Here is a 26,999-nt window from a genome sequence, read left to right as displayed (position 1 = left end):
CTCCAGTAGCTAAACATTAAAATACGAAATTTTTTTAATGAGTGATTTCAAGAGTAGAAGAATAGGACATAATACTAAATCATACTAAATTGGGAGAAATTACAAATTCACTTCTATTTTATAGAAAACTGCAGTAGTAAAGGAAATCTTTTAAAATGCAAGCTTCTATTTTAGCTAAGTATTAAACAAAACTGAAATATAATCTGGAAAAAAACAGTCTTTACAGAAGTAATGGTGAAATGACTTCAGTTTGGAGAGGAAGAAGAGCACCTACTAAGTTAGACGTGTTTGCAATGTAATGCAGAGCTTCAAAAGTGAATATTCTTTTTGAGCGTGTTTGTGAAGACATCCCATTGGAACAGAGGGATGTTGTAGCTTTTTTTGAGTGTGGTTCTAGTGACAGATTTGAAAGAAAATGTTATTTTCTGGATGCTTCGTTATTAGCCCCTATTAAGAAAAGAGAAGTTATGGGAAAAAATGCAGATAATTGATACTAAAATATTACATGAAAAATAAAGGAAAAGGATGAGTTTAGCATTAATGAATACATCATAGTTAAGAAACAGGCCAAGTGGGAAAATATAGCAGTGTACAGTTTCAAAAATGCAGTAATTACTAAGGAGAGAACAAAACGAGTGTAATAAAATGGGATATAACTCAGAGTAATGAGATGAAATAGAGAAAGGGCATATTTGGTCTAAATGACAGGAAAGACTTCTTTGCCATGAGCTCTAATAGGTTGTGGCATAATCTCCTATGAGAAATAGAGAAAGTGGGAAGTGCTTGGCACGCTAAAATCTAGAGTGGCCATAGTGCTAAGAAATACACTGCAGCAAATAAGTTGTCATGTCACATAAATGGTCTTTTTCATTTTTGCATTGTGATACAGGCACACAGACCTCCATTCATTTGATGCTAGTTATTCCTTTGTGGGTAAACCTTTTGGCTACGTGAAAATTTACAGGAGGTTCATACTCATTGTGCAAACTGTTTCTCTTTGAATATCTGATTTCCCTGTTCAGACACAGTTTTTCTGGAGCTTGGGGACAAGTCCTTAGCAGAATTTAGGTGTTTGCTTGAAAAAAACTTTCTGGAGAGAAAGTTGCATCCTTTTACTTAAAAATAAAAAAAGAATAAAATAAAAAAAGTGAAATACTATTGTATTTACATATCACTGCTTCTTCCAATTCTTTTCGTAAAATTCTTCTATTCACAGAAAAATTTATAAATGATTTTGCATTGACTAAAATATCTTCAGCATTAACACAATTAAGACAAGTGAATAAAAAACAGCCAATAAAGCAACACAAAACTAGCACTTAAACATAGAAGGAAAAAAATCTTATATTTTCTTTTAAACAGTAGGAGATAAAACACTTTTGGAGGAAAGGAAAAAGTCATAAATAATTTCTAAAATCCTGTATTTGCTCCAGCAAAAGCTCAGTCATCTGCAAACTTTAGGAATAACAGTAGAAAGGTATTTGAGTGCAAAATCCTGTTAAGTGGAAGTTCAAAGGGGAGGCCTAGAATAAGAAAAGGCTAACCTAGAAGCTTTGAACACACACAAAAAAAATCGTTTAAACTTAATCTTTCAGTTTATAAGCAATAACACAGTAAAAGAGTACAAAACAAGCTAAATGTGAATGCAGTAGTTCGAATCTGGGAACAGTTGTTCCACTGTATTTTGAATAAGCTGGAAGCCGTTAATTAGACAAAAGACCTGGAGATCCTAATTTGAGTTGCCATCACTTGATCAACATCTAGTTAGGAAAGGAATAAACTATACACATCATCTAAGTGATCTTTTCAAACTACCTCTATAGACTTCTGCTCCCGTAGCTGAAGCATTACCAAAAATCATGTCCAATTTTTTAACCTGATTGTTAAACTTCAAACAATTAATTTAAGAAGACAGAAAAGACAATCAACTGGTATCCTAACAACAGTGTCTTTCAGGTGGCATTTCTGTCTTCCCAAGAGTAAGGATAAAATACTTCTAACACATTTAACTAGTGATACTATTGAGCTTTCTTCTGCAGCAGAGCCTAGACCTGTGGAGTCCACATGCTGTGAAATACGTAGGCAGGTGTCACCAACATATGGTGGTGCTCATGTTTAAAAGTGATCTGCCTAAGCTATTTTATGCACACATTGAACAAACAAGGGAAGAAGCCTGGACATTGTCTCATTTGGGGAAAGTTTGTAAGAAAGAGGAAGTACCCATCCACAGATTGTCTACATTCTTTAAATGATTTAAAGAACCATTGTAGTGGCTACAAAGATAATAACAACAGAATATGATTAACTTTGTTAAAATCTCTAGAGCAATGTCATTAAAAAAATACTTACAGTATTCATCTGTATTACCTGTTTATAGTATATTGTGATACTTGAGTGTATATATTATCTTTGAAAAAATAACACAAGAGCTTCAACTTCTGCCTTTTCTAAAGAATACTCTTCCCTGTGCGTTGGCAATGAAGTGCTCTAATCAGAAATGTTCAACATGACAAGTATATGTATTAAGGATTTCCTACAATAATGTGAAATCTAAGGACATTGCCTTTTAGGCATGTCTTTTATCTAGGAATTTCTTGAATTTCTCTTGATTCTCCTCTGTGTTTGTGTTTCTCTAGAACACAGCAGATCAAGTGGCATTTCGGGTTGCAGGAGGACTGACGGCCCTTGAACATATTCTTCAAACAGTGACTTCTTCCACCAATCTCAATACTGTTTCACGGATTACTGTTAAGTAAGTATGATCTGTCCCTTGTTTGCCACTTGGAATTTTTAGATTATTCATTTCATATCATTGATGTAACTGTTACTACTTCTTATAGTCTAATGCTGAAGTTAAAAGAAAGTATCTAGTGCTGTCTTCTGCACCGCTGTAGAAGGCGAAAGACGTTCTTCATTCAACCTCTAGTTTTAATTCTTTTCATAATTCGCTTATAAATATGCTCCAGAAAGCAAGAAACCATTTCTACCAATCTGAAATAGATATAAGATAGACAGTTACTGCATCATAAAATGGGGAAAAACCTCTGATAAATCTCCTTGGATGTTTTTGCTGTTATACAAATGTAGCTGACATGGAGTTTTATTTATTGGCACACAAATTCCTTTCAAGACTAATACATTCTCATACTGTCTAACAAACTTTAAACAATTTTTTTACAGTAATGTAAACACAATATTCTCAATCTTTCTCAACAAAGATTGCCAAAGTGGGACTGTTCCTAAAATGAAAGAAAAAAAAAGGAAAGATGCACATTCTAAAAATATAAAGCTGAATTTAAGCAAAGCTTTATGTGGCTTTACTTAAACACACAGTGAAGCTCTTTCCTTTGCAAAACTTACCTTGTGTGGATGACGATCAATTAAAATTCCAGCTTCTGCAAAATTAGAAGCGCAAAGGCTGCGGCTGAGCTGCTTCTCCTAGGACTCCATGAGGATACATCATCAGTGGCAATGGCTAGACTTGCAAAAGAGCACTTTGCATGACTTACAGAAGTAGACCAGTTTCATTCTCTTCAAAGAGCATGTGAGGAAATTGAAAGCACATTTTTTTTCTTACTGTTCTTTCCTAGTACTTCACACCTGTCCCATAACATATTAACAATAGTTTAGATCCAAAACCACATAGTGTGGTGCTTAAATTCTAATTATTACGGTATTAAAACAAGTCTACAAACAAATAATGACAATATACCCAACAGAATATCTTGGAGTCGGTGCTTTTTATACTTAAAATGTCCTTAACTCTGCTCTGAAAACATGAATGGGCCTTTGAATGGAATTACATTGAATTATCAGTTTTTCCAGAAATTCTGTTTAATCACCACCTCTCTTTCAGGGGTTAGACATTTCAACCCTTCTATTCTTACATGCTGTGAAGACACATTCTCCTGTAAAGGCAACGTAATTTCCACTAGCATGTGCCGTTTTCACAAAGATGCATCTTTTCATTATTGGATCGTAAGGCAATCTGTCAGTAACTGGTACATTGAGCGTGGTTTAAATATATTGATATCCTGAAATACTGATTACTTTTTCCTAATTTAATTAGGAAAAAATGCCTTTTTTCTTTTGAAAAATGATTTCACGGCATTTGTGAAAATACAACTAAATAGCGTTATAAGCATCTGAAGGCATTGTACTTTGGAAGTTATACATAGAGTTGCACTTTATTTTGTGCATTATCTTGCTCTAAATCTAGATTTTTATCAGGCAATATACTTTTGAGCTTGTGTTTCAGCTCAGTCGTGCTGCTGGGTTTGTTTTTTGTTTTTGTTTTTTTTTAATCCAGATCCTTTTTGAGGATTGCTAACATAATGCATGTTTATCTCGTCCTTTTATAAGGAGAAAACATTTGGAGAAAACATTTTAGTAAAAGCTTTTTTGATATTAAAAACCTTAAATGGAAAACATAATGTGTACTAGAAAAATCACAATGCATCTTGGGCTGCTGGATGTGGTGCAGATCCTCTGTAGATGGTTTCTGAGATGCTCTTTCTCGTGCAGAAGAAAGTACTGTGTGTGGAGCCTGTAACTGAGCTGCTGCAAGCAGGCAGCAGTTCCAGAGGGTGTGACTTGCTGCAAACAGCTTGAAACAGGCCCAAGCTTGACTGGTTTAGAGAAACCATTTTTATGTCTATTAGCATGGGATCCCTGAAAGTACTTAAGACAATGTCTTAAAAAGTGTTTCTTTAAATATGGAATAATTGAGAGTTTCAGAAACAAAGAATAGTCATAGAATATACTTAATTCTTTATGTGGAGAAGAAAATTTGTATCAAATTTGTCCTTTAATTTTTGAAATTCTTTTGAAATTCTTTTTCCTTGTTTTGTGCTATGATATAATTAGATTATTGACTTCTTAAAACTTGAATCTAATGAAGCATCATTTTCTGAGCTTAAAGGCAAAGTAAAACCCTCCTGTGGAAATAAGTTGAATCAAGACCATTTATTAATTGTCTTCCAGCCTTCCCTAGCCAAACATGCTTTGCTGAAGGACACCCCTATATTTAGCTAAGATTGTTTGTGCTCTGTTGCAATATTTAACCATTTGTACTCATCCTAAATTGGGAATTTGTCTGTTGTTTTGTGATGAGGGTAAGCTATTTACAAGGAGGTGAGGAGATTACGTGGGCTATTATCTACATCTCTCTTTCTCCAAAATCCTGGCAGCATGGTGCAGCTCAGAACTTTAATCCCATGTCTACAAGATAAAGCTTTATTAACAAAAGATTTGACAATATGCCTGTTGTTTTGTACTGTCCAGATTGGTAGTCAGACTGGCAGGACAGCAAATGCTGTGAAAAAGATGTGACATTTGTATGAGACAGATGATACATTTGACATTGGGGCAATTTTTTTCCTCTTCATATAAAGCACTGAAAAGGGGGAAGGGAAAGCATGAGATTATAGTAGTTTATTATTGATGTTAATGTGTGAATTACTGTCCAACTACATTATTTCTTAGTGTTTTGTAGTTTTCCTGATATTTGTTCAGGGAGTAACATGTAGCCAGCAGATTTTCAAAGAGTTTCAGAGTTTTATGATATTTTTATATATGATATGTTATTTATCTTTTTATTTATAATATTTCTTATATTTATGATATTTTTGTCATATGCTTCTACTGAAAAGCAAATGGGAACGGCATAGCAAAACAATTTCATGACTGAAGATCAAGACCTGAATGTGATCCCCGTCGTCTCTGGTGCCTTGCGTAAGGGCACCTCTTTTAGCCCCTTTGTGCCATGATGTATTTTTAACAAATCTGCTAACGGAAGAGTTGGGGTTTAACAAATTAACATCTGTAAAATCCTTTGAGTTCTTGGCTAACTAGCACTTTTAAATACAAATTAGCAGTAGCTGTAATGAACAAAGGAGGACTCTTGTTGCAAGTTCAAACATGATAGAAACTTAAGATGTTTTTATTACCATGTATCTTCTCTATTCATAGAACTTCCTGCATTGTTCATTTAAAGCAATTATCATCATGATAAAACAGCTTGGACCAGAATTATACGTGTAATAAGTAGAAAATAGTGCCTGCATATTACTATGGATAGGATTTATACAAATAGGTAGTATTTTCAATAAAAAATAGGGATTATGAGATAAGAAGTGTTTCCATAAGTTGCTCTTTGTTATTTTTACTTGCTTTATGAGTGTACCTTTCTTGACCTACACTGTCACTGTTCATGCATTTCCGTAGGATCGTTCCCAAATTTTATTACCTGAAGTGGAAAACAAGCTTTCTTACCTCCTTGCAAGGTTATTCCCTCTAGAGAATCATTCATTGAAAACTATCAGTTGATACAAGGATGTAGAGATAGTCTAAAAAGAATGATGTCTTTGTAAGTTCAACACCCAAAACCTGTAGTGTCTTCTCTCTTTATGGGGTGCTCTTGCTGTTTGTCTCAGAGCTGGATTTCAGGCTGACAGAGCTCAAGGACCAAGCGGTATTGCCTTAACATGCAATATATGGACAAATTCTTTTAACGAAAGGATAATCTCTTGAATTGTGATGAAATTTCTTGATTGAGAGCCAGATCTTGCAATGGGGGTCTGGAGAGGTCTATCAGATCCTATCATACCTGTAAACATCAAGGGTAAATTAAGTGTTTGTTTGTCACTTGCCTTATAATAGTTTATTCAGAGTATTGAGAGAGTGGGATTCAGAATGAGACTCTGGTCTAGTTTTGGAAGCATCTTAAAGGAGAACTTGTGATGGGTTTTCTCTTCATTAATTATGTTACACATTGGAGCCCATTTTTTAAACAGATAACCTTAAATAATGTAAAAAATAGACAAAATATTAATTTTGAGTCTTTAGTGTCTGAGGATTCCTGAGGGAGTCATAGGCCCCCTGAGTGACATACAAAGACCTGTGCAGTCTTCAAGACTTAAACTGCAATTTTTATCTTAAAATAATTCAATTGTTTCAACTGATAATCACAGCTTGATTCATTAATCATTCCACTATATGATCATTCTCTCCAGCTTTTTTGGTAAAAGCTGACCTCCCATTTCCTCTCAGCTTGGTTTTTCAAATAGCAATACCAATTGCTTTCTTTCCCCATCAGAGCGCTGCAAAACATTCAAACTCAGTAAAAACAGTAGTTCACAACCAAGTAACCCATCCTAAATTTGGTAATGTTTAATTTTATTATTTCACATCAAAACAGAGGTTTTTGGGTGGATTTCTTCATCGATAATCAAAGTGTTTTCATTTACCATCTCCTGAAGTTGAAATTCCTCTAAAATGCTTTATATTTGAAATAGGTAATATTATATATTGACAATGCCTTGATTTTTATAGAGCAGAAGTTGTGACATCTCCCCTGCATATCCTAACGCACTACCATGGATTAGTTGTGTGGCTGGACACTATTGCTTTCTCAATATTAGAGAATAAAGGATGCGTTTTGTCAGCTTGTTGTTACTAGACAGATTGGGGAAGGTGGAGATGTACTAGCATAAAAGAAGATCACATGCATACATACAAACGGTTGGGATCTAGTTTGAAGATGCTGATTGAAATGAATCCTCTTCCTATTTCTTTTATGTTTATGCAAAATAAATGTAATATACAGATGCGTATTTTTGTCTAGCTTCAAGACAGGTTTCTTTTTTGGATCAAAGTTTATGTATTATAGTGAGTGTTTTTATAATTGGATCTACCCCAGAGGAAAGCCTTACATCACAGGGTAGACTTCTTATGTGGTTTGAGTATACATGCTGTCTAACAGCTTTAAAGCTGATTTGTGGGTGTGATACAAAGTTTAGAGCAACATCAGTAATCGATAAACAGCTGCTTTACGCGTGAGGCTCAGACTTCCTTGTTTCAACAGAGTTTTGATATCGCTTGAGATACCAGTTTTGTAATTACGAGCAATTAGAGCTTTAAACAGGCAAAACCCCCAAAGTATTCAGTTTTTCAGCCTACAGAGTTTAACTGGTAGTTAAATAAAGTTCTTGCTTGACATTCGCAGTGTTCTGTGCTTGTCTGGGAGGCCTCGCGCGGAAATGGTGACAGTTGACAGCTGCTGTTCTCTTAATAAGATTAAAGTAAAGAAATTAGTTGTGCTGTGTTTAATCTGCCATTTAACACTGCGGACCACCTGGGGACTGCTTCTGTGCTGACGCTTCCCATTTGGAATTTAAAAAAATTGTAGGGCTGAATCTTAGTTCCGAACATGTCTAAATACATTCGAATCATCGCCAGGCCGAGTTAGCAGCCTTATGATATCAATTAAAAGCGCCCTTTGTCTTGTGAAAAATTAATTTGACATCCATTTGCTTATGCCCCCTTTTCCGATGTAATATTTGAATCTCTGAAAATTCAAACACTTTTTCTGACGTAAGAGTCATCTGGGAAATAAAAAAGCAGGATGCATTATTGCCATTGGATTTGTTCTGCATGTAACTGGAAAGTTTCTGTTTTTCAAATGTAAAATAAATCTTTCTCTTGGCAAGTTTGAAAATACCATATGTAAAGGACTTTATTGATGTGAATTAACTAAATCACTTTACAAAATTTTGAAACGCTGTCAAAATATGTTAACCTACCAACCTCAAATTTGGCACTTTGGAAAAATATATTTTTAGATTTAAATATAATTAGTCTTTAAAGTAGCTGATAACAAAAGAAAGGTGGTGATCTAAAACATTTTCTTTTCAGCTGAAAATAGAAGTTACCAAAATAATTTCATCTCTCTTTCCACATAAATACGCACGCTCACTTGGGGGATAATCTGCCGTAAAAAGTAAAAGTAGGTGCCTAATGAAAATTTTTTTCAGTATTACCAAGGAAAGTGAAATAAATATATATCTTTAAACAGTTGGAATAGGAACGAGAACCTTGTTGCAAAGCATGTTTTTTAATAAAAAGCAATATAGATATGCAGCATGCTAATTGAGTTTTACATAGGTGTTATCATTGTAGGATGAAAATTAGGTGAAAGAGGTGAAAATTAAGCTTCCATTGCTCAATGAATAATGGTTGAATATTGTGTTCCTGCCTTGTGAAGTGCAGATTGCAAATGATTTAATTAGTACATTAAAATTAATTAGCAATACAGTAATATTAATATAATTAGTAATGTGGTGATGTGTCAGAATATTAACAAGTGAACACTACTTACGTTCTTCACATTTTTAAAGATCAGACCGAACAAAGTAGTGCTCCTTTTTAAGTAAGGAATTACTTTTCAAGCTGAAGAAGAGACAATTTAGAAACACAAAAGAAAAACTTTTACCCTAAATTTTCTGGCTCCTGAACATTTCCAGCCTTTCCTGCTGGAGAAATGCGATACCTGGGCAGCAGACGCTGCCGTTCGCCCCTCTAGGAGCGCGCGATGTCACCAGCGGTCATAGCAATATATTGTAACTAAAGCAGCGTTCCTTTCTTATATAAATAATTTTGTTTTAAAAAAAAGCTTCGGAAAAAACCAAGCATCAAGCCCAACTGTGTTTTTAGAAATATATTAGTCTGCGTTTTGTAATGTTAGAAACCGACTTCGTTACCTCTCTACAATAACTTGTTGGTTGTTGCTGCCGGTCCCCCTTGTGCATGACTTTTCGACAGTGCTAACGATTCATCTTTTTTTTCTTTTATTGAGCCTATTTGAATTTAGTTACATTTTTTATGCGTAAAAAATCAAAGTTTTTTCTCTTTAGTTTACTTTAGACAAACAACTCGAATTGCTAACCATCTTTATTTATTATTGTATATATTTATGATGTATTTGTGTTGTGCGTCTGTGTGCATACTTGTATAATAACAGTGATAGTTTTTGTGGTAAGCAAAGTCCAAGAAATGAATTTTATGTTTATTCTAAAGCAGTGTTATCCCTGGTCAGATTTATCTTTTCTGGGAGTAAATTCTCTAGGATTGGTCCCAGCTTCTCTGGGAATGGTGTCTTGCGAAGAGCACTTAGTTTGAGCGGATGCAAAGTACTGCACGTGGCGCAAAGAATGCTTGGGCATGTTGGGCATAGCTGGGAATGTCTGTGGCTCGCTGTGCTTGTGACTTACTTTCGGCTCTGAGGACTGCAAGCTGCTTTCTTTTCTCGCCCGACACGAGCGTAGGTCAGTTGATGCTATCGTAGTTTTACACTGACATTTAAAGACTGTACTTCGTGCATCAGTGGTTCACCATGTGTCAGTAGGAGTTTCTGGAAAGGAATTCAACCTGCTCAGTTTTGTTTACTCAGAATAAATTACTCGACTCTCTCCGTTCGTTACTGCAGAATCGCTTCTCTCTAAAGCTGGTCCCAGTGTAATGTGAATTATTTCATACAGGTCTTTGTACTTTTTTTTTTTTTTGAATACTGTGCTAGCAAAGATTTTTTATACTCACATTATTTGTGATCCAACCATAAACCACAAGAAAAGAACATTACATGTCCAAATTATGCAATTATCTGATATTCGGTATAGGTTCGGTCGTGTAGTACTTCTCTAGTATGCCCATAAACTTATATTAGATTTTTACTGAGAAAATGCTGAGAATGCTTGCATGTGCATGCTTATGCTTACAAAAATGCGTTCGGTGCCTCATGTCACACAGTTCAGGCTTCTAAAAATTGTGTATTCCAAGGCACATCAGTTAGTTTGAAACCAAATTCTGAATATAGAAGAATCCGGTAGCCATGCAGTACATGACTTCTGATTAGTATGGCCTCACTATATTCAAGTCAATATTTATTTATTTTATTTCACTGTTAATTTCTTGTTTTACTTCGAATCTAACTTTAAGAAAATAAATTACTGAAAGGTGGTAATTTCATGTTCTTCCCGCCAATATATTTGCTTTTAATTTACTGAAGGAAAAAAAGTAACTTTTCTTTTCTTTCTTTCCTTCTGATCTTTTAGGTCACTCTGCAACGCAGTAAATGCTTACAGCCTGACTTGCAGTAACTGCACGGAAAACTGCACCTATATTCTTTTTAGTAATAAGATCACTTTTCTAATGGACCTGTTGATGCACCAGTTTATGGTATGTAGAATATTTATCTTAATTTAGAAAACTATTTGTACAGTTCACAACTGTCATAGAGTATTTGAGGTGTAGAACACGAGGGAAAATGAGAGAGTCAAGGCTGGAAATAATAGGGACTTTTTTTGCTATGTGCATTTGGGAACTGGGCATCTACTGTATGTCCATATGAACTGATACACTTCTGCTAATTAATTCTGCAAAAGAGTCTATACAAGGAACTGCAGTGAGTGGAGAGTGTTCTAATCTGTGGTTTTCTTTTTCAATTTACCCTGAAGTAATATATAAAATATAGACTGGTCTGAGTTCTGTCTGTGTGTTTGATTCTGATATGTTTCAATATCTGGAGTATAAATCAGTTCAGTATCTTGCTGTAGTTTGATTTGCTAAAGTGGTTCAACAGCAGGCCTCTTTAACTGTGAAAGTTTTAATTTTCCAGTGTTTCATTTAATTTGAAACATCATTAAATATTTTATTTGAAAACTCATTTTTAATTCATCATGACCTGCTCATCATGAGATATTTAGTCTTGCTTTTCTAGTTATAAATTGTGTGTATGTATTTCCATGAGCCAAGCAGTTTGTTAATTGAAAAGTTATGTACGTACCTTAAATAATTTACATGGCTCTGTTCAAATCAACAAGCCAGAGGACTGTTGACGAACACTTTACAAAAGATACTCCAAAGGGCCCCGACGCAAACAAAGCGAAGCTGAGCACGACCTGCGCAGCGCCCGCTGTGGAGCTGCCGGCTCACTGCTCTTCACCAAACCTTTCCAAGAGGATTGCAGGTATCAGGTTGCACGCAGCTGTTGCGAGCGGTGCTGGCATGGTGCTGGGCTAGGCACAGCACCGCTCGCTCTCTGCAGAGCACAGGTTCTGCAGTTAATTACTCAAGAGACACAATCCATCAGCGCTTCACAAGTGAAGAGATTCATTCAGATGCCAAACGCTTTCCCCTTTCTCAGTGTAGCAGTGTGCATAGCCCCACCTGAGCTTTTCCTGAAGAAATACTGAGTGTATTTCTCAGCAAATGTCAGCCACCTGGACGTCAAAGATGGTGCATAAGAAAACTTCACTATGCTTAGAGCTCGTCTCCGTCTGTTGCTAAATATTACCCTTGAACTGCAGCAAGCTGTAATTAAAGCTTAATGTTGCCCTTGATCCACAGTGGGCTTTTATTTCCTTTGCATAAAGTCTCTCTATTATCTTCAGGCAAAATTGGCCCTTAAACTAGCATATCTTCATAATTTCATGAAATACATATTCAAGTAATTCATAAAAAAAACATAGTACTACTTTTCTGACCCTAACCTGTCCTTTTTCTTTCCCTCTCTTGAAAAGACAATAGATCAAGTTTGAGTTTTTCTTTCTTTTCTTTTTTAAGAAGAAAAAAAAAAAGACACATGGCCAGCACTGTCTAATTTAATCACCAAAATATTAACAGACACCATCAGCAGACCCATCTAAAGAGTTTAACTTTCTGCAGTATTCCTAACTTGGTGAGCTGTATGGTGCTGCCTTTACTCATGTCATGTGTGTTGCCCCCTGACTGTTGGAAAGTAAACCCAAATAATATCAAGAGTAACAGATGAGAGCATATATTTGCAGGGCACATTAATAAACAAGTAGAAGTATGCTAGTATTTGCTGAATGCAAAACCAGAAAGAATAAAGTTTGAGAAAACCTTTCTATACATTCTTAAATGCAACAAATCTCAACCTTGCATCCAAACAACTTCATATGGGTTTAGTTTTGCTTTTATTCGTCAAAATATAATGCAATGGTTATATAAGCTAAAATTCAGAGCTATGTATTTTTAAGAACTGAATTTAAAAAATCTTTTTTATTGGCAACCAAATATTAATTTTCTTTACATAGGTATAATATTTTTCTCGTTATAGAAAGTATTACTTCAGGAATTGTGTAAAAGAATTTTTTTTTCTCTAATGAAACTTTGCATATCAATGGGAAATGGATAGAACATCATTCGTAGATTATTTCTTGTTTTTCATGACATCCCACCTGCCCCAATTAATTATTTGAAGTTTCCTGCTTAGACCTTCCTCCTGTTTATCTCATACCTGAGAAACCGGTAGAAAACTTTCTGCAGGCATTTCGTATTATTTTGTCTTTTTTAATCTCCTTACCTCAGGCTCAGGTAATGTATAATTCAGGGGCTATCAAAGTCAGTAGTACTCCGTACTCCTGATTTCAATGGTTAATGGATCAAACCTCTCTACCTACATTAACGGAAGTCTTGTGGTTATGCTGGAACTTAACTACAAACTGTTATCTCTGCTCTTCTTTGTCTCTCGTAGCTAGAGGATTGTTGTGAAATAATGAGAGCGTCTATGATTGTATGTTTTGGAAGGTTTTACACTGAAAGAAATGAGTAATTACGTAAGACTGTAGTAAGCATGTAAGGATAGTTTTTTAATTTGTTTGGATTTTTTTCTAGTCAAGTGACAGCTGTCAAATAATTTTCCATTATGATATCTGAAAAGAGCTATTTGTATAAACCATACATTTCTGCACATACATTTATAAATCATTTTTATCTGCTTTATAAATAGATTGATATTTATCTGTTACAGATAACTGTCCTTTTAAGATTTCATGATAATCCACGAAAGGCATGACAATTTGTTTTCTAACTATGTGTTCTCAGATAGATCAAAAGGAAACTTTGCAAAGCTTTTCAGGATAACAAGCTGGACAAGACCACCTTGTCAAATAAAATGTCTTAGAAGATTTTGTTCATTTATTCAAATCATAGCACACCTGCTGTTATCAGTTAAAGCATAATACAAATCTATACTTATTAAGAATTACAAATGGAGACATTATTGTTATGTTTTTTCATTCACATCTATATGCAAAATTTACATGCACATATTATATATACATGGATTCTTTTTTACTTTTTTTTCAAATCACACGCTACATAGAATTATAAATCACTATCTTGAGACAGAATCACTGCTAAGCACTTGGTTTATTCACATGCATTGTTAATTTTCTGCACATAAATTCTTTTTTAGATTGTTTTTTCTTTCTGCTTAAGATTAATTGCTGAAGGCCAGAATCAGATTGTTTTTATTCCAGTACGTAGATAACTTCATATAAACACATTACATGTACGCCTGACCTCAGAATCAAAAAGCAGTCAGGATAGTGTAAAAATTCTTACAAGTCTCTTTCCAGCAGTCTGACTTTCCAGAGTTGGTTACCATTTATATCCTTGGGGCAGATTTTGAAAATTTTAATTGGAGTACTGTATGAGTTGTTTCTTAAGGCGGTCTTTAAATGCCTAATATCTGAAAATTCTAAATAAAACATCATTAGTGAACATAAAAATATGTGAAATTAACATTGCAATGTAAGCAGAGATCAAATATCTAAACGTGAGTTGCTTGTTACATTTTTCTTCTCCAAAATCCAGTGCTTAAATATGGGGTCTGCATTATTGACAAATAGCCTATGAAGTATTACTCATAAAGTACAATCGATTTGATTGGATTTAAACTACTCTGGATATCCATAGCCATCGAAGTAGTTTTTCTGTCCCATTTATTCCCTGGAACGTGCTGCCATCTAATTTGGATGCAGTGCTACTTAAATGTGACAGTCTACGTCCTCTACTGTTCGCCAGCTTCTTAAGCATCTGTGGTCATTTTTTTTGAATCTTCTATATGCAACAGCAAAGGCGGTTGCATATTTGTTTGCGCTGATGATGACAAATTGCAAATGCATAGGCATTTTGGTGCTTCTCAGCTGATTAGTCTATTTTGAAATTACATTCCTGTTAATTTTCAGTCTCCGTAGTGTTCAGGCCTTTTAACAGTGTTACGGGAGGTGCCCACTTGGAAGATTTTACAAGACATGGATAAAGGGGTACAGTATAGCCACTTACAGGAGATGTCGACATGAAAATATAAGTCATCTGCAGGGTGTTGACAATACTCCTGATCCATAGTAATTCAGCTGTGTGGAGAGGGTCTACCCTCCAGGTCACTCTCCCAGTCTCAGAGTTGCTTAAAACACGCGCCCTCTCTCTGGTTTCCGTTTTAGTTGGGAACCTGAAGACCAGCACCTGAATGTATCAAGGTTGGTGGAAAAGTATTTCAGATGGCTGTCAGCTCTGTGAATCAGGCCATTTCCAGTGCCATCCAAAGGCATCACTCAATGGTGGCAAAGTAAAAAAGCACAAAAAGTTATGCTCCTTTCTTTCTTTTTAATGAGGTAAATTTAAAAAGTCCAAAAACTTACTTTTTGTAGCTTTGCTCTCCAGTGGGAAGCCAGTAGGTTAATCCTGTAGTAAATGTTTAAGAAGGGCTAGGATAGAAGAAATAATGATGTGCTTTTAAGTACTGTGAAGTAGGGAGTTAAATAAGTAGAAGCTTTATCTGCACCATCTTAAGCTCCTAGACTATGCAGGCAGCTTCTATTTCTTCAGTTCATTAGTTACTATGTAGGAAGTCGGACATCTGATAGACGCTGTTTAAAAATGTACATTTTCCAGAATGTTTTTGAGGCAAGCCCAGTGACTTAGCGTGCAGAAAGCACAAAAACGCCACTGTTTGTGGAAGAAAAATACAGTGTAATTGGCCTAATGAACAGAAAAGGGGACACTGCAGAAAGCTTTGAAGAGCTTTCCATTTAGGTTTAACAACTCAATATTTAAAATGATTCATGGCTGGGAAGGATTCTCTCTTTACGAGGAAACTAAAAACATAAATGAGTTTTCCGTTACAGAGCTTTACTTGTTAACTGGAAACTTTTTCTGTTAACACACATACACACACACAAAAAAAATGTAAAATGTGCACTGATATACAGCTATAGTTGTGGTGACACGAGTCAGTAGGAGTTACATTCTCAACTGTATTAAAAGTGTGCCTAAGTGCTTTACTGGACTGGAGCCATATATTTTAGCATCTTGCCAGATTAAATCCTAGATGCTGGGCACAGCTGAAGAGCTTAGGGCAGCTCTGCCCGAGCAAGGGATTCCCTGTGCAGTGGGGATTCTCTGCTGAATGGTTTACGGGTGCGGTATCGTGGCTGAGAAGCTGGTCATCAGCGCCTTTTTGTTCAAGAATTGATCTAAAGAAAGTAGGAGTCAGGATTTTGCCCAGCATAGGTAGTCAACAAAAACCTTAAAATAGCCTTGTGTTGTTGGATGAGTTGAATAGTTGAGCACTGGTTGCATTTTCTCCTATTTTTCTCAGTGCTTTGGAAACACTTGCTTTAGAAATACCAATTACTTGACAAATCAGTTTAAGTATGTAATTGTACCAGTCGATTTGTCAGTTAAACTATTAAAACCTGTGCTTAGAAATATGAATGTGGAACATTTTAACCTTACTCATTCATAGCCTATGTTCAACAAACAGTAGTTTTTCTTCATATAATTAATGTATAATCAACACAAAAATAAAATCAACAAGCAAAATAATACATCATTTTACAAACATCCCAATTAATTTTGAACATAAATCTTAACGCATTTTCACACTATCCAATTAATTATTTCTTCCATAGAAGAACTGATTTTTCATGACTCATTGAATTCACATAAACAGAAGATATTCAGCATAGCAATGAGTTCAATTTTACCTATTTTATGTAAAAGGGTATTTGCTTCTAGGTCCTCTTTGACATACGTGGTGTAAAAAAAAAATTGCTTTCACTTGATTTTAATAAACACTTTCCCCAATAATCAAATCAGAAAAATCAGTTTTGCAGTAAATTTTTAAATTGTATTAAGAATACCAAATCTATTTATTTTAGAAAGTGGGAGGACAACTTTATATTAAAGCATGAATTTGTGTAACTAAGGGCAAATACTTAAAAAGTATAGCCCTCAAATATGTATTCAACTAGAAGAAAAAAATCCTGATTATAATAATAAATGGAATGCTGTAAGACAAAATATTACTAAATCTTTTAAGAAATAGGTTAGATAGATACCATTTTGTTATCTTAAGTGAAAAAGAAATGAGTAGCATTTGTTAGTAAATTTTAAAACTTGGTGTTCCTAGTACAAAGTTGCCACATTAAATTGATTTATACATTATAAAGCATAATCCATCTATTTCACTAAGCAATTAGAACCATTAGGCATGAATTATTTTAGTCAACATAAGTTACTGGAGCAACATAATACTATTTTTCCTATTGAACCTGAGTAAGCAGCTAAAGACTTCTCACTTGCTGACTTGGCTCATCACCAGAAGCAGGCTATTACAATGAGTTTTAAGTACCAACACAAGGCTCAGAGCTAATGAATAATGAAGAAATGTGCATGTTGTTCTTTGTCACCAAGTGTTACCAAATCCCTCCTGATACCTATACAGGGAGGAACAGTATTCTGTTCTGACCTCACTTATTTACCAAATATAAATGATTTTAACTTGGAACAAAAATAAAATTTCAGCCAATATTGATTTACTGGTTCACAGCGTTGAAGGTTTCAAGCTGTCTTGCAATGTTGCCTCCCCAGAAGCCTATTACTACGTAGAGCCCAGCACTGTTAGTGAATTTAGCAAGCAGCTGCGTATCTTGATTGATCCATCTACGCTGCCAGTGTTCTGCCTGTAAAACTGGGCATCTTCCATACACACACTTCACTTACGCTTCTGGCAGTTTCTCCCTGATCGAGAGGAACTTCACCTGCTCATCCTCCCTAACTGCCTTTAAACAGCTATGTACTACCCTCTTGTTTACCTCAACAGTTAATGAAATTTGTTTTGAATCGAATTATGCAGAAGCTAAGGAGCACAACTGAATTCCTACTTGTAGACTGGAAAAATTTTGCATTCCGCACTATACTTTGTCACTGTTACCAGATGAAGCCTCTTACAGTATGGCATAGGGTTGTCTATGTCTACTCCTCAGATATTTCAGTATACTATTTCTAAGGGCAAGGTAGTACTAGTTCTTTTTTTATTTTGCTTTTGTTTTTGTAATTCTTCAAACATTAAAATTCCACTCTGGGATTAAATTTCAGTAATTGCTTGTGCCTTTTTTTTTTTTTTTTTTTTTTTTTTTTTTGCTATTGAGGAGAAAGTCCGTAGGGGATTAGACCTCACTGCAAAGATCATTCCTATGGCTATGAAGTATATTGCCTTTTCCTGTGAAGAACCACAGCTGTACCTGCTGTATCACAGGAACTTAGGCCTTTCAAAATACTCACTTTTGCAGGGTTGGTCATCTTGAACACAACTGTTGAGTAGCCTTCTGATGCTATGTCATGTTTTTCCACAGTCAAGCAGGGGATTACCCACAGCAGTAAAGGCTCTTCTTTCCATGGCGAATAACTGTCTTTCCTATGTATTATTGAAGACTTTGTATATCCTAGAAAATTAATTTATCTTTGTGATAACACAATGCAGTGATCAAAATGAACCATCTTATTAGTTTGTTTATTCCTGGTCAAATTTTAAAAGTAATTTTTGCTTACTTACCAAAAATCTTGCCTATATATAAGAACAGCACAATTATAATAGTGAAATGCTTTGCTACTGTAAGGTTTCCTTCTGTTTTCATATACTAAATTCCATTTTGACTTGTTTTATTTATTTTAAATTATATTATCTTCATAGGGGAATATAAACTCCTTTTTTGTGCCAGAAATACTTTAATGTTCATATTCAGCACTGCCAGAGTACGTTACTTCATTATTATGTTTTGGTTTGCTCATAAGCAGCTTTCTAAATGTTCCTCTACAAATGTTGATTATTTTTACTGAATTACAGTTGGTTTTTTTCTTCTTTTTCGCTTTACTTAGGTTAATGTTCCAGATGACCATAATGCCACTTCAGGCAGAAGTGCAAATAAGCAAATATTTGAAGGTCTAACAACGGGACTTCTCAGGATAACTGCTGTGATTTTTGGATGTCTGATCTCCAGCTTCCCAGACAGACACAACCACTACAATACACCGAAGATGATACAGGAAGTGAAAAGCAAATCCTCCCAAGCTGAAGCCTTCAACAGCAGAGTCCAAGACCTGATCAGGTTAAAAAAAAAAAAAAAACAAAAAAACATACCTAAACTTTTCTTTGTCACGGGGGGAAAAAATTACAATAACTTAAGAAAGGAACAAACTGCTTTAACTTAGAATAGTATGTATGTGTACTTGGAAAACAACTGGAATGCTATATTCTCAAACAAAGCTGCTCTTTGAAAAAAAAAACTACTGGCACAGAAATACAGAGAACTGAGAGTCTGATTTAATTTTAGACTTGATTTTTTCAGTATTCACTTTGGAGAATGAACTACGTTTCTATATTTATCTGTCTCTGGATTACTGAGTGTCTGCAGAAGGTAAAATGCTTTGTTTTTATGTGACCTTCTGTAGATTCGTACTTATTTATCTTAGCTTTCAGAAGTTGTTTATGCATCCAAGTATATGGTCTGACCAAGTCATTCTGACCTGTATTGCTGTTCTCTTTGCTCGCTTTGCACATTTTTAGTGAGTGCTAGTAGCAAATATCACTAGTATGATTTTATCTAACCATTAGATAAATATAAGTAACCTCAATATTAACCTCTTCTATATGCAGCAAGTCATGCAACTCCAGCTCTAGTTATTATCATTTATTTGTAATTGCTGATGGCAAGTCTTACCAGTAGAGACTGAAGTGAAGAAGTCATTGAGTACTTCTGGCTTTTTCATGTCCTTTGTCACCAGGCCCACATTTTCCCTAGCTCTCCTTTTATTGCATATATAATTGTAGAAGCCTTTCTTGTTGCCCTTCACATCCTTCACCAGATTCAAGTCCAGATGGACTTTGGCTTTCCTCACACCATCCCTCTGTGCTCAGACAGTCTTCTTGTATTCCTTCTGGGCTGCCTGTCCCTGCTTCCACCATGCATACACTTGCTTTTTACGTTTGAGTTTTTGCAGGAACATTTATTTCATTATATGTAACTCATGGTTTGCTTTTTGTTTTCCTTCTACCCCTTCCTATAAGTTTGTATTTTTTTCCTCAAATTTTAAGAGCCCAACATTGCTTATGTTTTCACAGAAGTTCCTAGAATCTGGTCTTACCTCTTTCTCTTTTGGGATAGATATTTTATGGTGTTAGATTTTTGTCACTTATAGATCTTTTCATTTTTTTAATTCCTCTGATGAAACTCTATATTCTTTTCATATCATTTCCAGCCTTAGGGAATTTGTGTGCCTTAGCATCTGTCTTTTTTGGAAACACTGGGACAAATAGTACATTTGGTTGTTCAGTAATGTCTACCTCTTCTGCCCAGTTCCCTCCTTGACCAATTTGCTGCACTGATCTCTTGTTCTTTGTCTTTAATTTGTCTTAATCTATTATTGTATCACTTTTATTTCCAATTTCTTATTTTTAAATACTTGTACTGTTTCAGTATACTAATGTTTGTTATTTTCAGCCTTTTGTCTAGATTATATTTTATGCAATACTTCATAATATAATCTTTCTTACAATTAATTATTTTTAACATTTTTATTGGTTCAAGTAGACCTCTTCTAATCCTTGCATTTTTTATTGCTGGATGGCATGTATAGCACCCTAATAATCTATTTCTGCACCTTTTTTCTTTTGTGTCCTTTCCCTCAGTTGTTTCCTGTAATTGCCTTAGAATTGGTTTCCATAATTTCCATGTTTTCTCTAATTCTCTGTGCCACCTGTGTGTGCAGATTGCCTGTATGATTCTGCATATCATACACACATTGATATAAGTCAATATATAATGTCATAAAGATTATCCAGTGCTTCCTATTAATCCGATTTCAACTCTTATAATGTAGATATTTTTTAATTGCAATTTTCCTTTCTAAGTATTTTTCTTGGGCAAAATTTCAGTCAAGATAACTTGTTAAGTTCTAACAGAAAAGAAGAAAATATATTGTTTTGCTAATCTTTTACTTATGATATTCTAGTTCTGTGGTAAAAAGAGTTGAAATAGGACAAGGAAACAGGTTTTTTGACTTCTTGCTGCCCCCACGAGTGTGAATATTTATTTACTTATTGAAAAATTAGCCTGGAAGTGCTAAGTAGAGCTTTGATAAAGCATAGCAAATTAGTTTTTGGAGGATTCTGTCCATGCTGGACATATTCCAGTTGTAGACTGCCTAATTTGGAAAGGAATTTCCTCTAGTTAAGCCTGGCAAGGTTTGTAGGTAGAGGAAGATATCTTTTGTTAGATCAATGGTACAGCTGGAAGGAGATTTTGGGTGCTGCTTTCCAGTTACTCCTCAGACCTCAGCTTCTACAGTTTTCATTTTGAGCTCCTGAGGAAGAGAGAGAGCTCATGCATAACTGAGGAGACAGTGATTTTATAACTACTGCATCTTTTATTGCCAAAGTGGAAAGGTAGGTAGTGGATATGGCAGGGACTGTAGAAGTGGAAAACATAGTCTCTTATTTGACAGCTGCATGCAGAGCTTGAGAATGGGATTCTTATCTTGCCTGTGACATAGCATTCCTATGCAATGCTACCCAAAATCACTTAAACGTTTTATGCTTGCTCATTAATTTATGAGCTGGATTTGGTTTTCAGCAGTTCAGAGCACATGCAACACCAAGTCAGTGGGAGCTCTAATTTCCAACATATGATGTGCTAGGTAATGCCAAATGCTACTAAAAACAAGATCATAGGCCTCTCAAATTGAACACGGAAAATTAATGCATGCATCAATTGAATGGTTTGTGCTTCTGTTTCTTACATAGGAAATTTGGAAAATATCAACTCCTCAGTCTACAGGGATGTTGCAAACATAAAATATTTCATGATTGTGAGAGTTTACTGGTACACTAGTCATTAAATACTTAGAAAAGTGAGTAAGAAAATTACTTTCTCTTGAAATCTCCTTTTCTACAGTGTGCAGTAAATGTGACAAGGAGAAGAAATTTTAACAGTGAATTACTGCTCACTGTGTGAGCACTTCCCTAGCTAACCATGAGACAGGAGTCCAGTGGAAAAGAGAGTCTATAATCATGTAATTCATCATAATACCACAATGTTTACAAGAACAGAGTAAAATGTCTGAATGTCTGAGTGCTTGATGTGTGAAAAAGTAACAATAGTCCTTTCATACAGGTTATGTGTGAGATTTTGCACGTCTGTGAATGTTTATTCTCTTTAGATCTGTCCATTTCCCATTACTAAGCCCTGAGGTATTTTCTCTTATTTGCAGCTTTTGTGTTATGCAGGAAAGTGCATAATTTTTGTTTCCTCCTTCCTTTTATATTTCAGAAATGTTCTCTCTTCCACATACTGTCAGAGTTACTCTGTTTAATGAGAAATCTCATCTTCTGTCCTAAACATTTACAGAGATAATATGTTTAGACGAAAAGGTAAAAATCCATAACACAGCTGATCATTTCCATGAGTCTGAACACTGTGGAAGATTCTTTTTCTAGTGTTGATGATCCTACCTCAAAAAATTAGACTCCTTTTTCCTGTCCTTAATATATTGGGCAGCATGGATACAAACATCTTAACAGGTCTTTTATTAGCCAGCATTTTTAAACCCAGATACAGTATTTAACTCAATGACTTTTTATGGCATCAAATTCCACCAGTTGATAGTACCCATCCACATACTCTTTTGTAGTTATGCATAAAAATGTATAAATTATTTTGATCAAGTACTTTGTTACAGACTTTATGACTTTTTCATTTCTGCATGTAATGTATCCTAGATACCTGTAATTTCTCACTGTTAATGATTATTTTGATCATGTTCTTAAAAATTTAACAGTAACGGAATAGTTGAGGTTGGAATATGCCTCTGCAGATTGCCTAGTTCAATCAGCCTGCTCACACAGGGTCAGCTAGAGCAGGTTGCCCAGGAACCGTGTTCAGTTGGGGTTTGAGTATCTGCAAGCATGGAGAGTCCACAACCTCCCTGGGCAGCCTGTTCCAATGTCCAACTATCCTCACAGCAAAGAAGTGGTTTCTTACATTCAGACAGTTTTCTGTGTTTCAATTTGTGCCCATTGCTACTTGTCACTGGGTACCACTGAGAAGAATCTGGCTCCATCTTCTTTACACCCTTCCATCAGATATTTACACACCTCGCTAAGATCCCCTCTGAGCCTTCTACTCACCAGGCTAAACAGTCTCAGCTCTCTCAGACTCCCTTCTGTTCCAGTCCCTTAATCATCTTCATGGCCTTTTGTTGGACTCACTCCAGTAGGTCCCTCTTTCTCTTACACTGCCTGTCTATACTGGACACAGCGCTCCAGGTGTGGCCTCTGCAAGGCTAAATAGAGAGGAAGGATCACTCAGCCAGTCAGCACCCAGCCTGTACTGGTGCATGGGGTTATTCCTCCCCAGGTGCAGGACTCTGCCCTTGCCTTTGTCGAACTTCATGAGGTCCCTCTCTGACTGTATATCCAGCCTGTTGAAGTCCCTCTGAATGGCAGCGCAATCATCTGGCCTATCAGCCACTCCTACCAGCTTTGTATCATCTGCAAACTTGCTGAGGGTGCATTAGTTCCCATCATCCAGATCATTAATTACAGATAATATTAAATGTTACAGATGTTAATTAGGGGTCAGTATGGACCCCCAGGGCCCACTGTTAGGGCCTGGTCTCCAGCTGAACTTTGTGCGACTGTTTGCAGCCCATTCCTCCGCGCTCGAACAGTCTCACTGCCTTCTTCCTGGGTCACCTGTCCTCCTTCTACCTCTTGAATGCTTCCTGTCTATGTTTGAATTTAGTCAGTTTTTTTTTCTGTACACATGAGGGGATATTCAGAATGCCTATCTTAGACTGCTTATATGTTCTCTTGTAGTACCAAATGTAGAGCAATTTTACAGATTTCTGGTGATACTCCACCTCCAGAAAAGAAAAAAAAGACCAGAACAACTTCAGGGGAAGTTGGAACCTTAGTCACTGAATGTGCAGTAGGTATTTGTCATTGAATTCACAGTTAACCAACCTGTTCCATTCTTTTTTCTGTTTTAATCGTATTTTTGGTTGTGTGTTTTATGTTTTACTGTTTTTTTAAGCAATTAAGTGATACAGGCACTACAAAGCCAGAGAAGAATCCCTCTCCTTGTCACTCTTAGTGTCTTTTAAATAAAGTAAGCAAGACACATTTATCCAGCAATGTGTTCATTCTGCTTATAGTTTCATTAATAAATGGTCTGGGTTGTCATCAAAACATTTTCAGCCCCCTGAAGAAATGGAATTCTGATGATCTGCTATGGGAAATGTGGCACAGGGAGCATCAGTCACCAAACTGAACTGTTTATTGTGTTACTTTTTTTGTCTTAAGCTGTGTTGAAACTTGCACACGTAGTCATCTTCAGGCTTTTTAAAGTCTAGTATGATGTTGTTGGATATGAAAAAGACAGCTGGAGGAGGAAAGCAAAACAAGTAGTTGTCATAGATACCAGTGACCTCTAAAACTTTATTGTTCTCAGGTAACCCACCTCCTCCCCAAACAGGTTTGGAAGGAGTGTGAAATTTCAGGCTGTTGTACTCTCGTCATTTATGAATGGGTGGGTGGGAGGTCGTCTTATTGATATTTGTGATGAACAGACATCTGACACTGACTGCACCAAGTACAGGCATACCCTTAAGCTAAGAAGATACATGAGAATCTACCCAAGTTCTTCACCTGAGGCACTTGAAGGGATCTGGTTATAAATGGGGAATGAAAGGCATGATGACAAGGTAATAGTGCAATTAGGAAAAAAAGAGAGAGAGCATTTTAAACTAGTCAAAAACAGACAAATTATATTATTAATGAGAATCTTTTACCTCCAGGTCATTGTATCATGTGTCCTTCCAGATTTGATTAAAAAAGAGTTTTAGGAAGATTGGGGAAGAAAGAAGAAAGTTGAAATAAAAATGCATACTTTTTCTATTTAGGAAAATTAGACCCGATGCATGAAGTCAGGTCTAGTCATTGTCTGGGTAGCAAAGGGTAGCCAGGTTACTGCAATTATGCTACTACTGCTAAAATATCTAAGAGATGAAGGGAATGAATTAGAGAGCTTTGGCATTCCCCTCATCTATATGTGCAATTCTGTAGGGAAGTTTCTGCTCATTACTCCTGCGAATAGTCCCAATAGACTCAAAATTCTCATTCGTTCCTTCTTTCCCAAAACACCAACCACTTCTACCCCTCTCTCTATCCAGGCCTGGCTGTAAAGGAAGGTGAGCAGTGAACACATTTTGTGGGTGTTGGTCGGATAGGGGAGATGTTCCTCATCTATCATTTTATTTCCTCTCCTATTCTTACTTTTCTCTCCTATTCCACAGAGATTTCTGATGCTCAGCACTCCTCTGTGACTGTGATATATCTAACTGTTCCTGGAATTATCTGCCCGTACTGGCAAGCTTGTTTATCGCCTGTATGATTAGGTGGATTTCTTAGATCAAAATCTGCAAGAAACCTAATGCTGCTAGCCTTTCTTGTTGCTAAATAGAAGAGTCGAACAAAACAAGCTTACCTAAGCAATTGGTGTGTAACTAATAATCTTTGTGTGTCTTTAAGTGTTTTTAACTGATAGACTTCAGCAGTTTTAAAAAGCCTTTCATCTGACTGCAGTCAGATTTCTTGCTTTGTACTCAGTGTATTTTTATTCTTAATTACTTTCATTGCTCCCAGTACCTTTGTGTCAGAAGGGTAGACCTTGGCAGAAATTCTAGCTTCTAGCCCTGAGGCGATATTAATTTCTGAGCAGCAACACTATCTGAAAAATTACCAAATTTTAGGAATCCCTATTTTTCTAAAATTAGACTGTAAGATATTTGTGGGAATAGCTATTTTTCGTAACATTTTTTTTGTACAGCTCAAGGAGCTTACACCGTGATAGGCAATCTCTAATAGACAGATTTGACCAAGTAGGCAGAAGACCTGGTATGTTGGAGTTATATTAGTAATAGGTTGACTTTTATAGACTATCAGTGTAGAAACAGTGAATCAGTTGATCGTGTCTGGAAGGCATCTTAGTTGCCCATATTTGTTTAGTCAGCTGATGGTTAAAGAATATAACAGCAGGTTTTTTGATTTTTGACAATACTTTTTCCCATTTGATATGGGTGGAGTAGAAGAAAGCACAAAGAAACTCATAAGGGAAAGAAGAGAAGGAGGTGACTGAAGCTGGAATACTTTTCTCCCCAGAGAAAGTTAATCTTATACAAGTCAGCAGAATGAGCAGGAGTGAAGTCTGAGAAGCTGAATATTTGTGGTAGAAAAGGGAAAGTGCATGAAGTTAGGTGACATGGAAGAAAAATGATCTGCGTGCATGGTACAAAATGTGTTTGAGAGAGGTTAGGGATTAGTATCTGCAGTCAGAAAGGACAGAGCAATAATGATCAAAGCGTGAAAGAACTTTGTGTGGACGGACTGATCTTTGTGTTAATGTACAAGGACAAACTGCAAAGTTTTTGACCTAGATTTCCAAGCTCCTGGGAATTTGAAGGGGAAGCTTCAGTCATTTTGGTCTGATCTACTCCAATAATAATAAAGAAAGAAGAGGCTTTTTGATTTAAAAATGATAATAAGAATGAAGTCACTAGCGTGGTTTTCCTTGCACTGAGTTTTGGCTGAACCACTGAGGAGGCTTTCTGATCCTTCCTGATAGCTGGAAGTTGTTACCTGAATGTTCTGTTAGTCTCCTAACTCTTGCTGATGTTTTAAAAAGGGAAAAAAAAAAAAAAAAAAAAAGATGGGCAGTAGTTATGATATACGAATTGCAATAAAACCTTATCTGGGTAACATCATTGTCTTTGTGAATTAGTATGTTCTAGGAAGTTTGTCTTTTCATGCTAAAAAGAAATCATGCTGTTGCAGAACTACCAAGATTATTATAAATCATTTAACTATGGCAAAATTCCATTGTCCTTCTAGGAGTATGGTAAAATAAACATTTACATTCATCTTTCTTGAGTGATATAATACAAATTATCCTACAACAGCCAGATCTCTTAACAAAAACTACTGATAGTTACAGAGAGCCAGATCTGAAGTAACTGTA

At 35.8% G+C, this 26,999-nt stretch overlaps 1 protein-coding gene across 4 annotated transcripts in view; it reads left to right on the top strand.

Annotated features, from left to right (window-relative positions):
* The window catches only part of SCAPER (S-phase cyclin A associated protein in the ER), a 170,357-nt gene that overhangs the window by 108,694 nt on the left and 34,664 nt on the right, over window positions 1-26,999 (top strand). For all 4 annotated transcript variants that reach the window (XM_062584007.1, XM_062584005.1, XM_062584006.1 and 1 more), the window contains exons 24-26: window positions 2,637-2,752; window positions 10,890-11,013; window positions 18,805-19,034. In XM_062584007.1, coding sequence (XP_062439991.1) covers window positions 2,637-2,752; window positions 10,890-11,013; window positions 18,805-19,034 — 470 coding nt within the window. The remainder of the gene's footprint in view (window positions 1-2,636; window positions 2,753-10,889; window positions 11,014-18,804; window positions 19,035-26,999) is intronic.

The sequence above is a fragment of the Rhea pennata genome, chromosome 10, assembly GCF_028389875.1.
Source record: "Rhea pennata isolate bPtePen1 chromosome 10, bPtePen1.pri, whole genome shotgun sequence".
Taxonomy (NCBI): Eukaryota; Metazoa; Chordata; class Aves; order Rheiformes; family Rheidae; genus Rhea; species Rhea pennata.
Note: the sequence above shows the minus strand (reverse complement) of the source record. Positions and strands in the feature narration are given on the sequence as shown.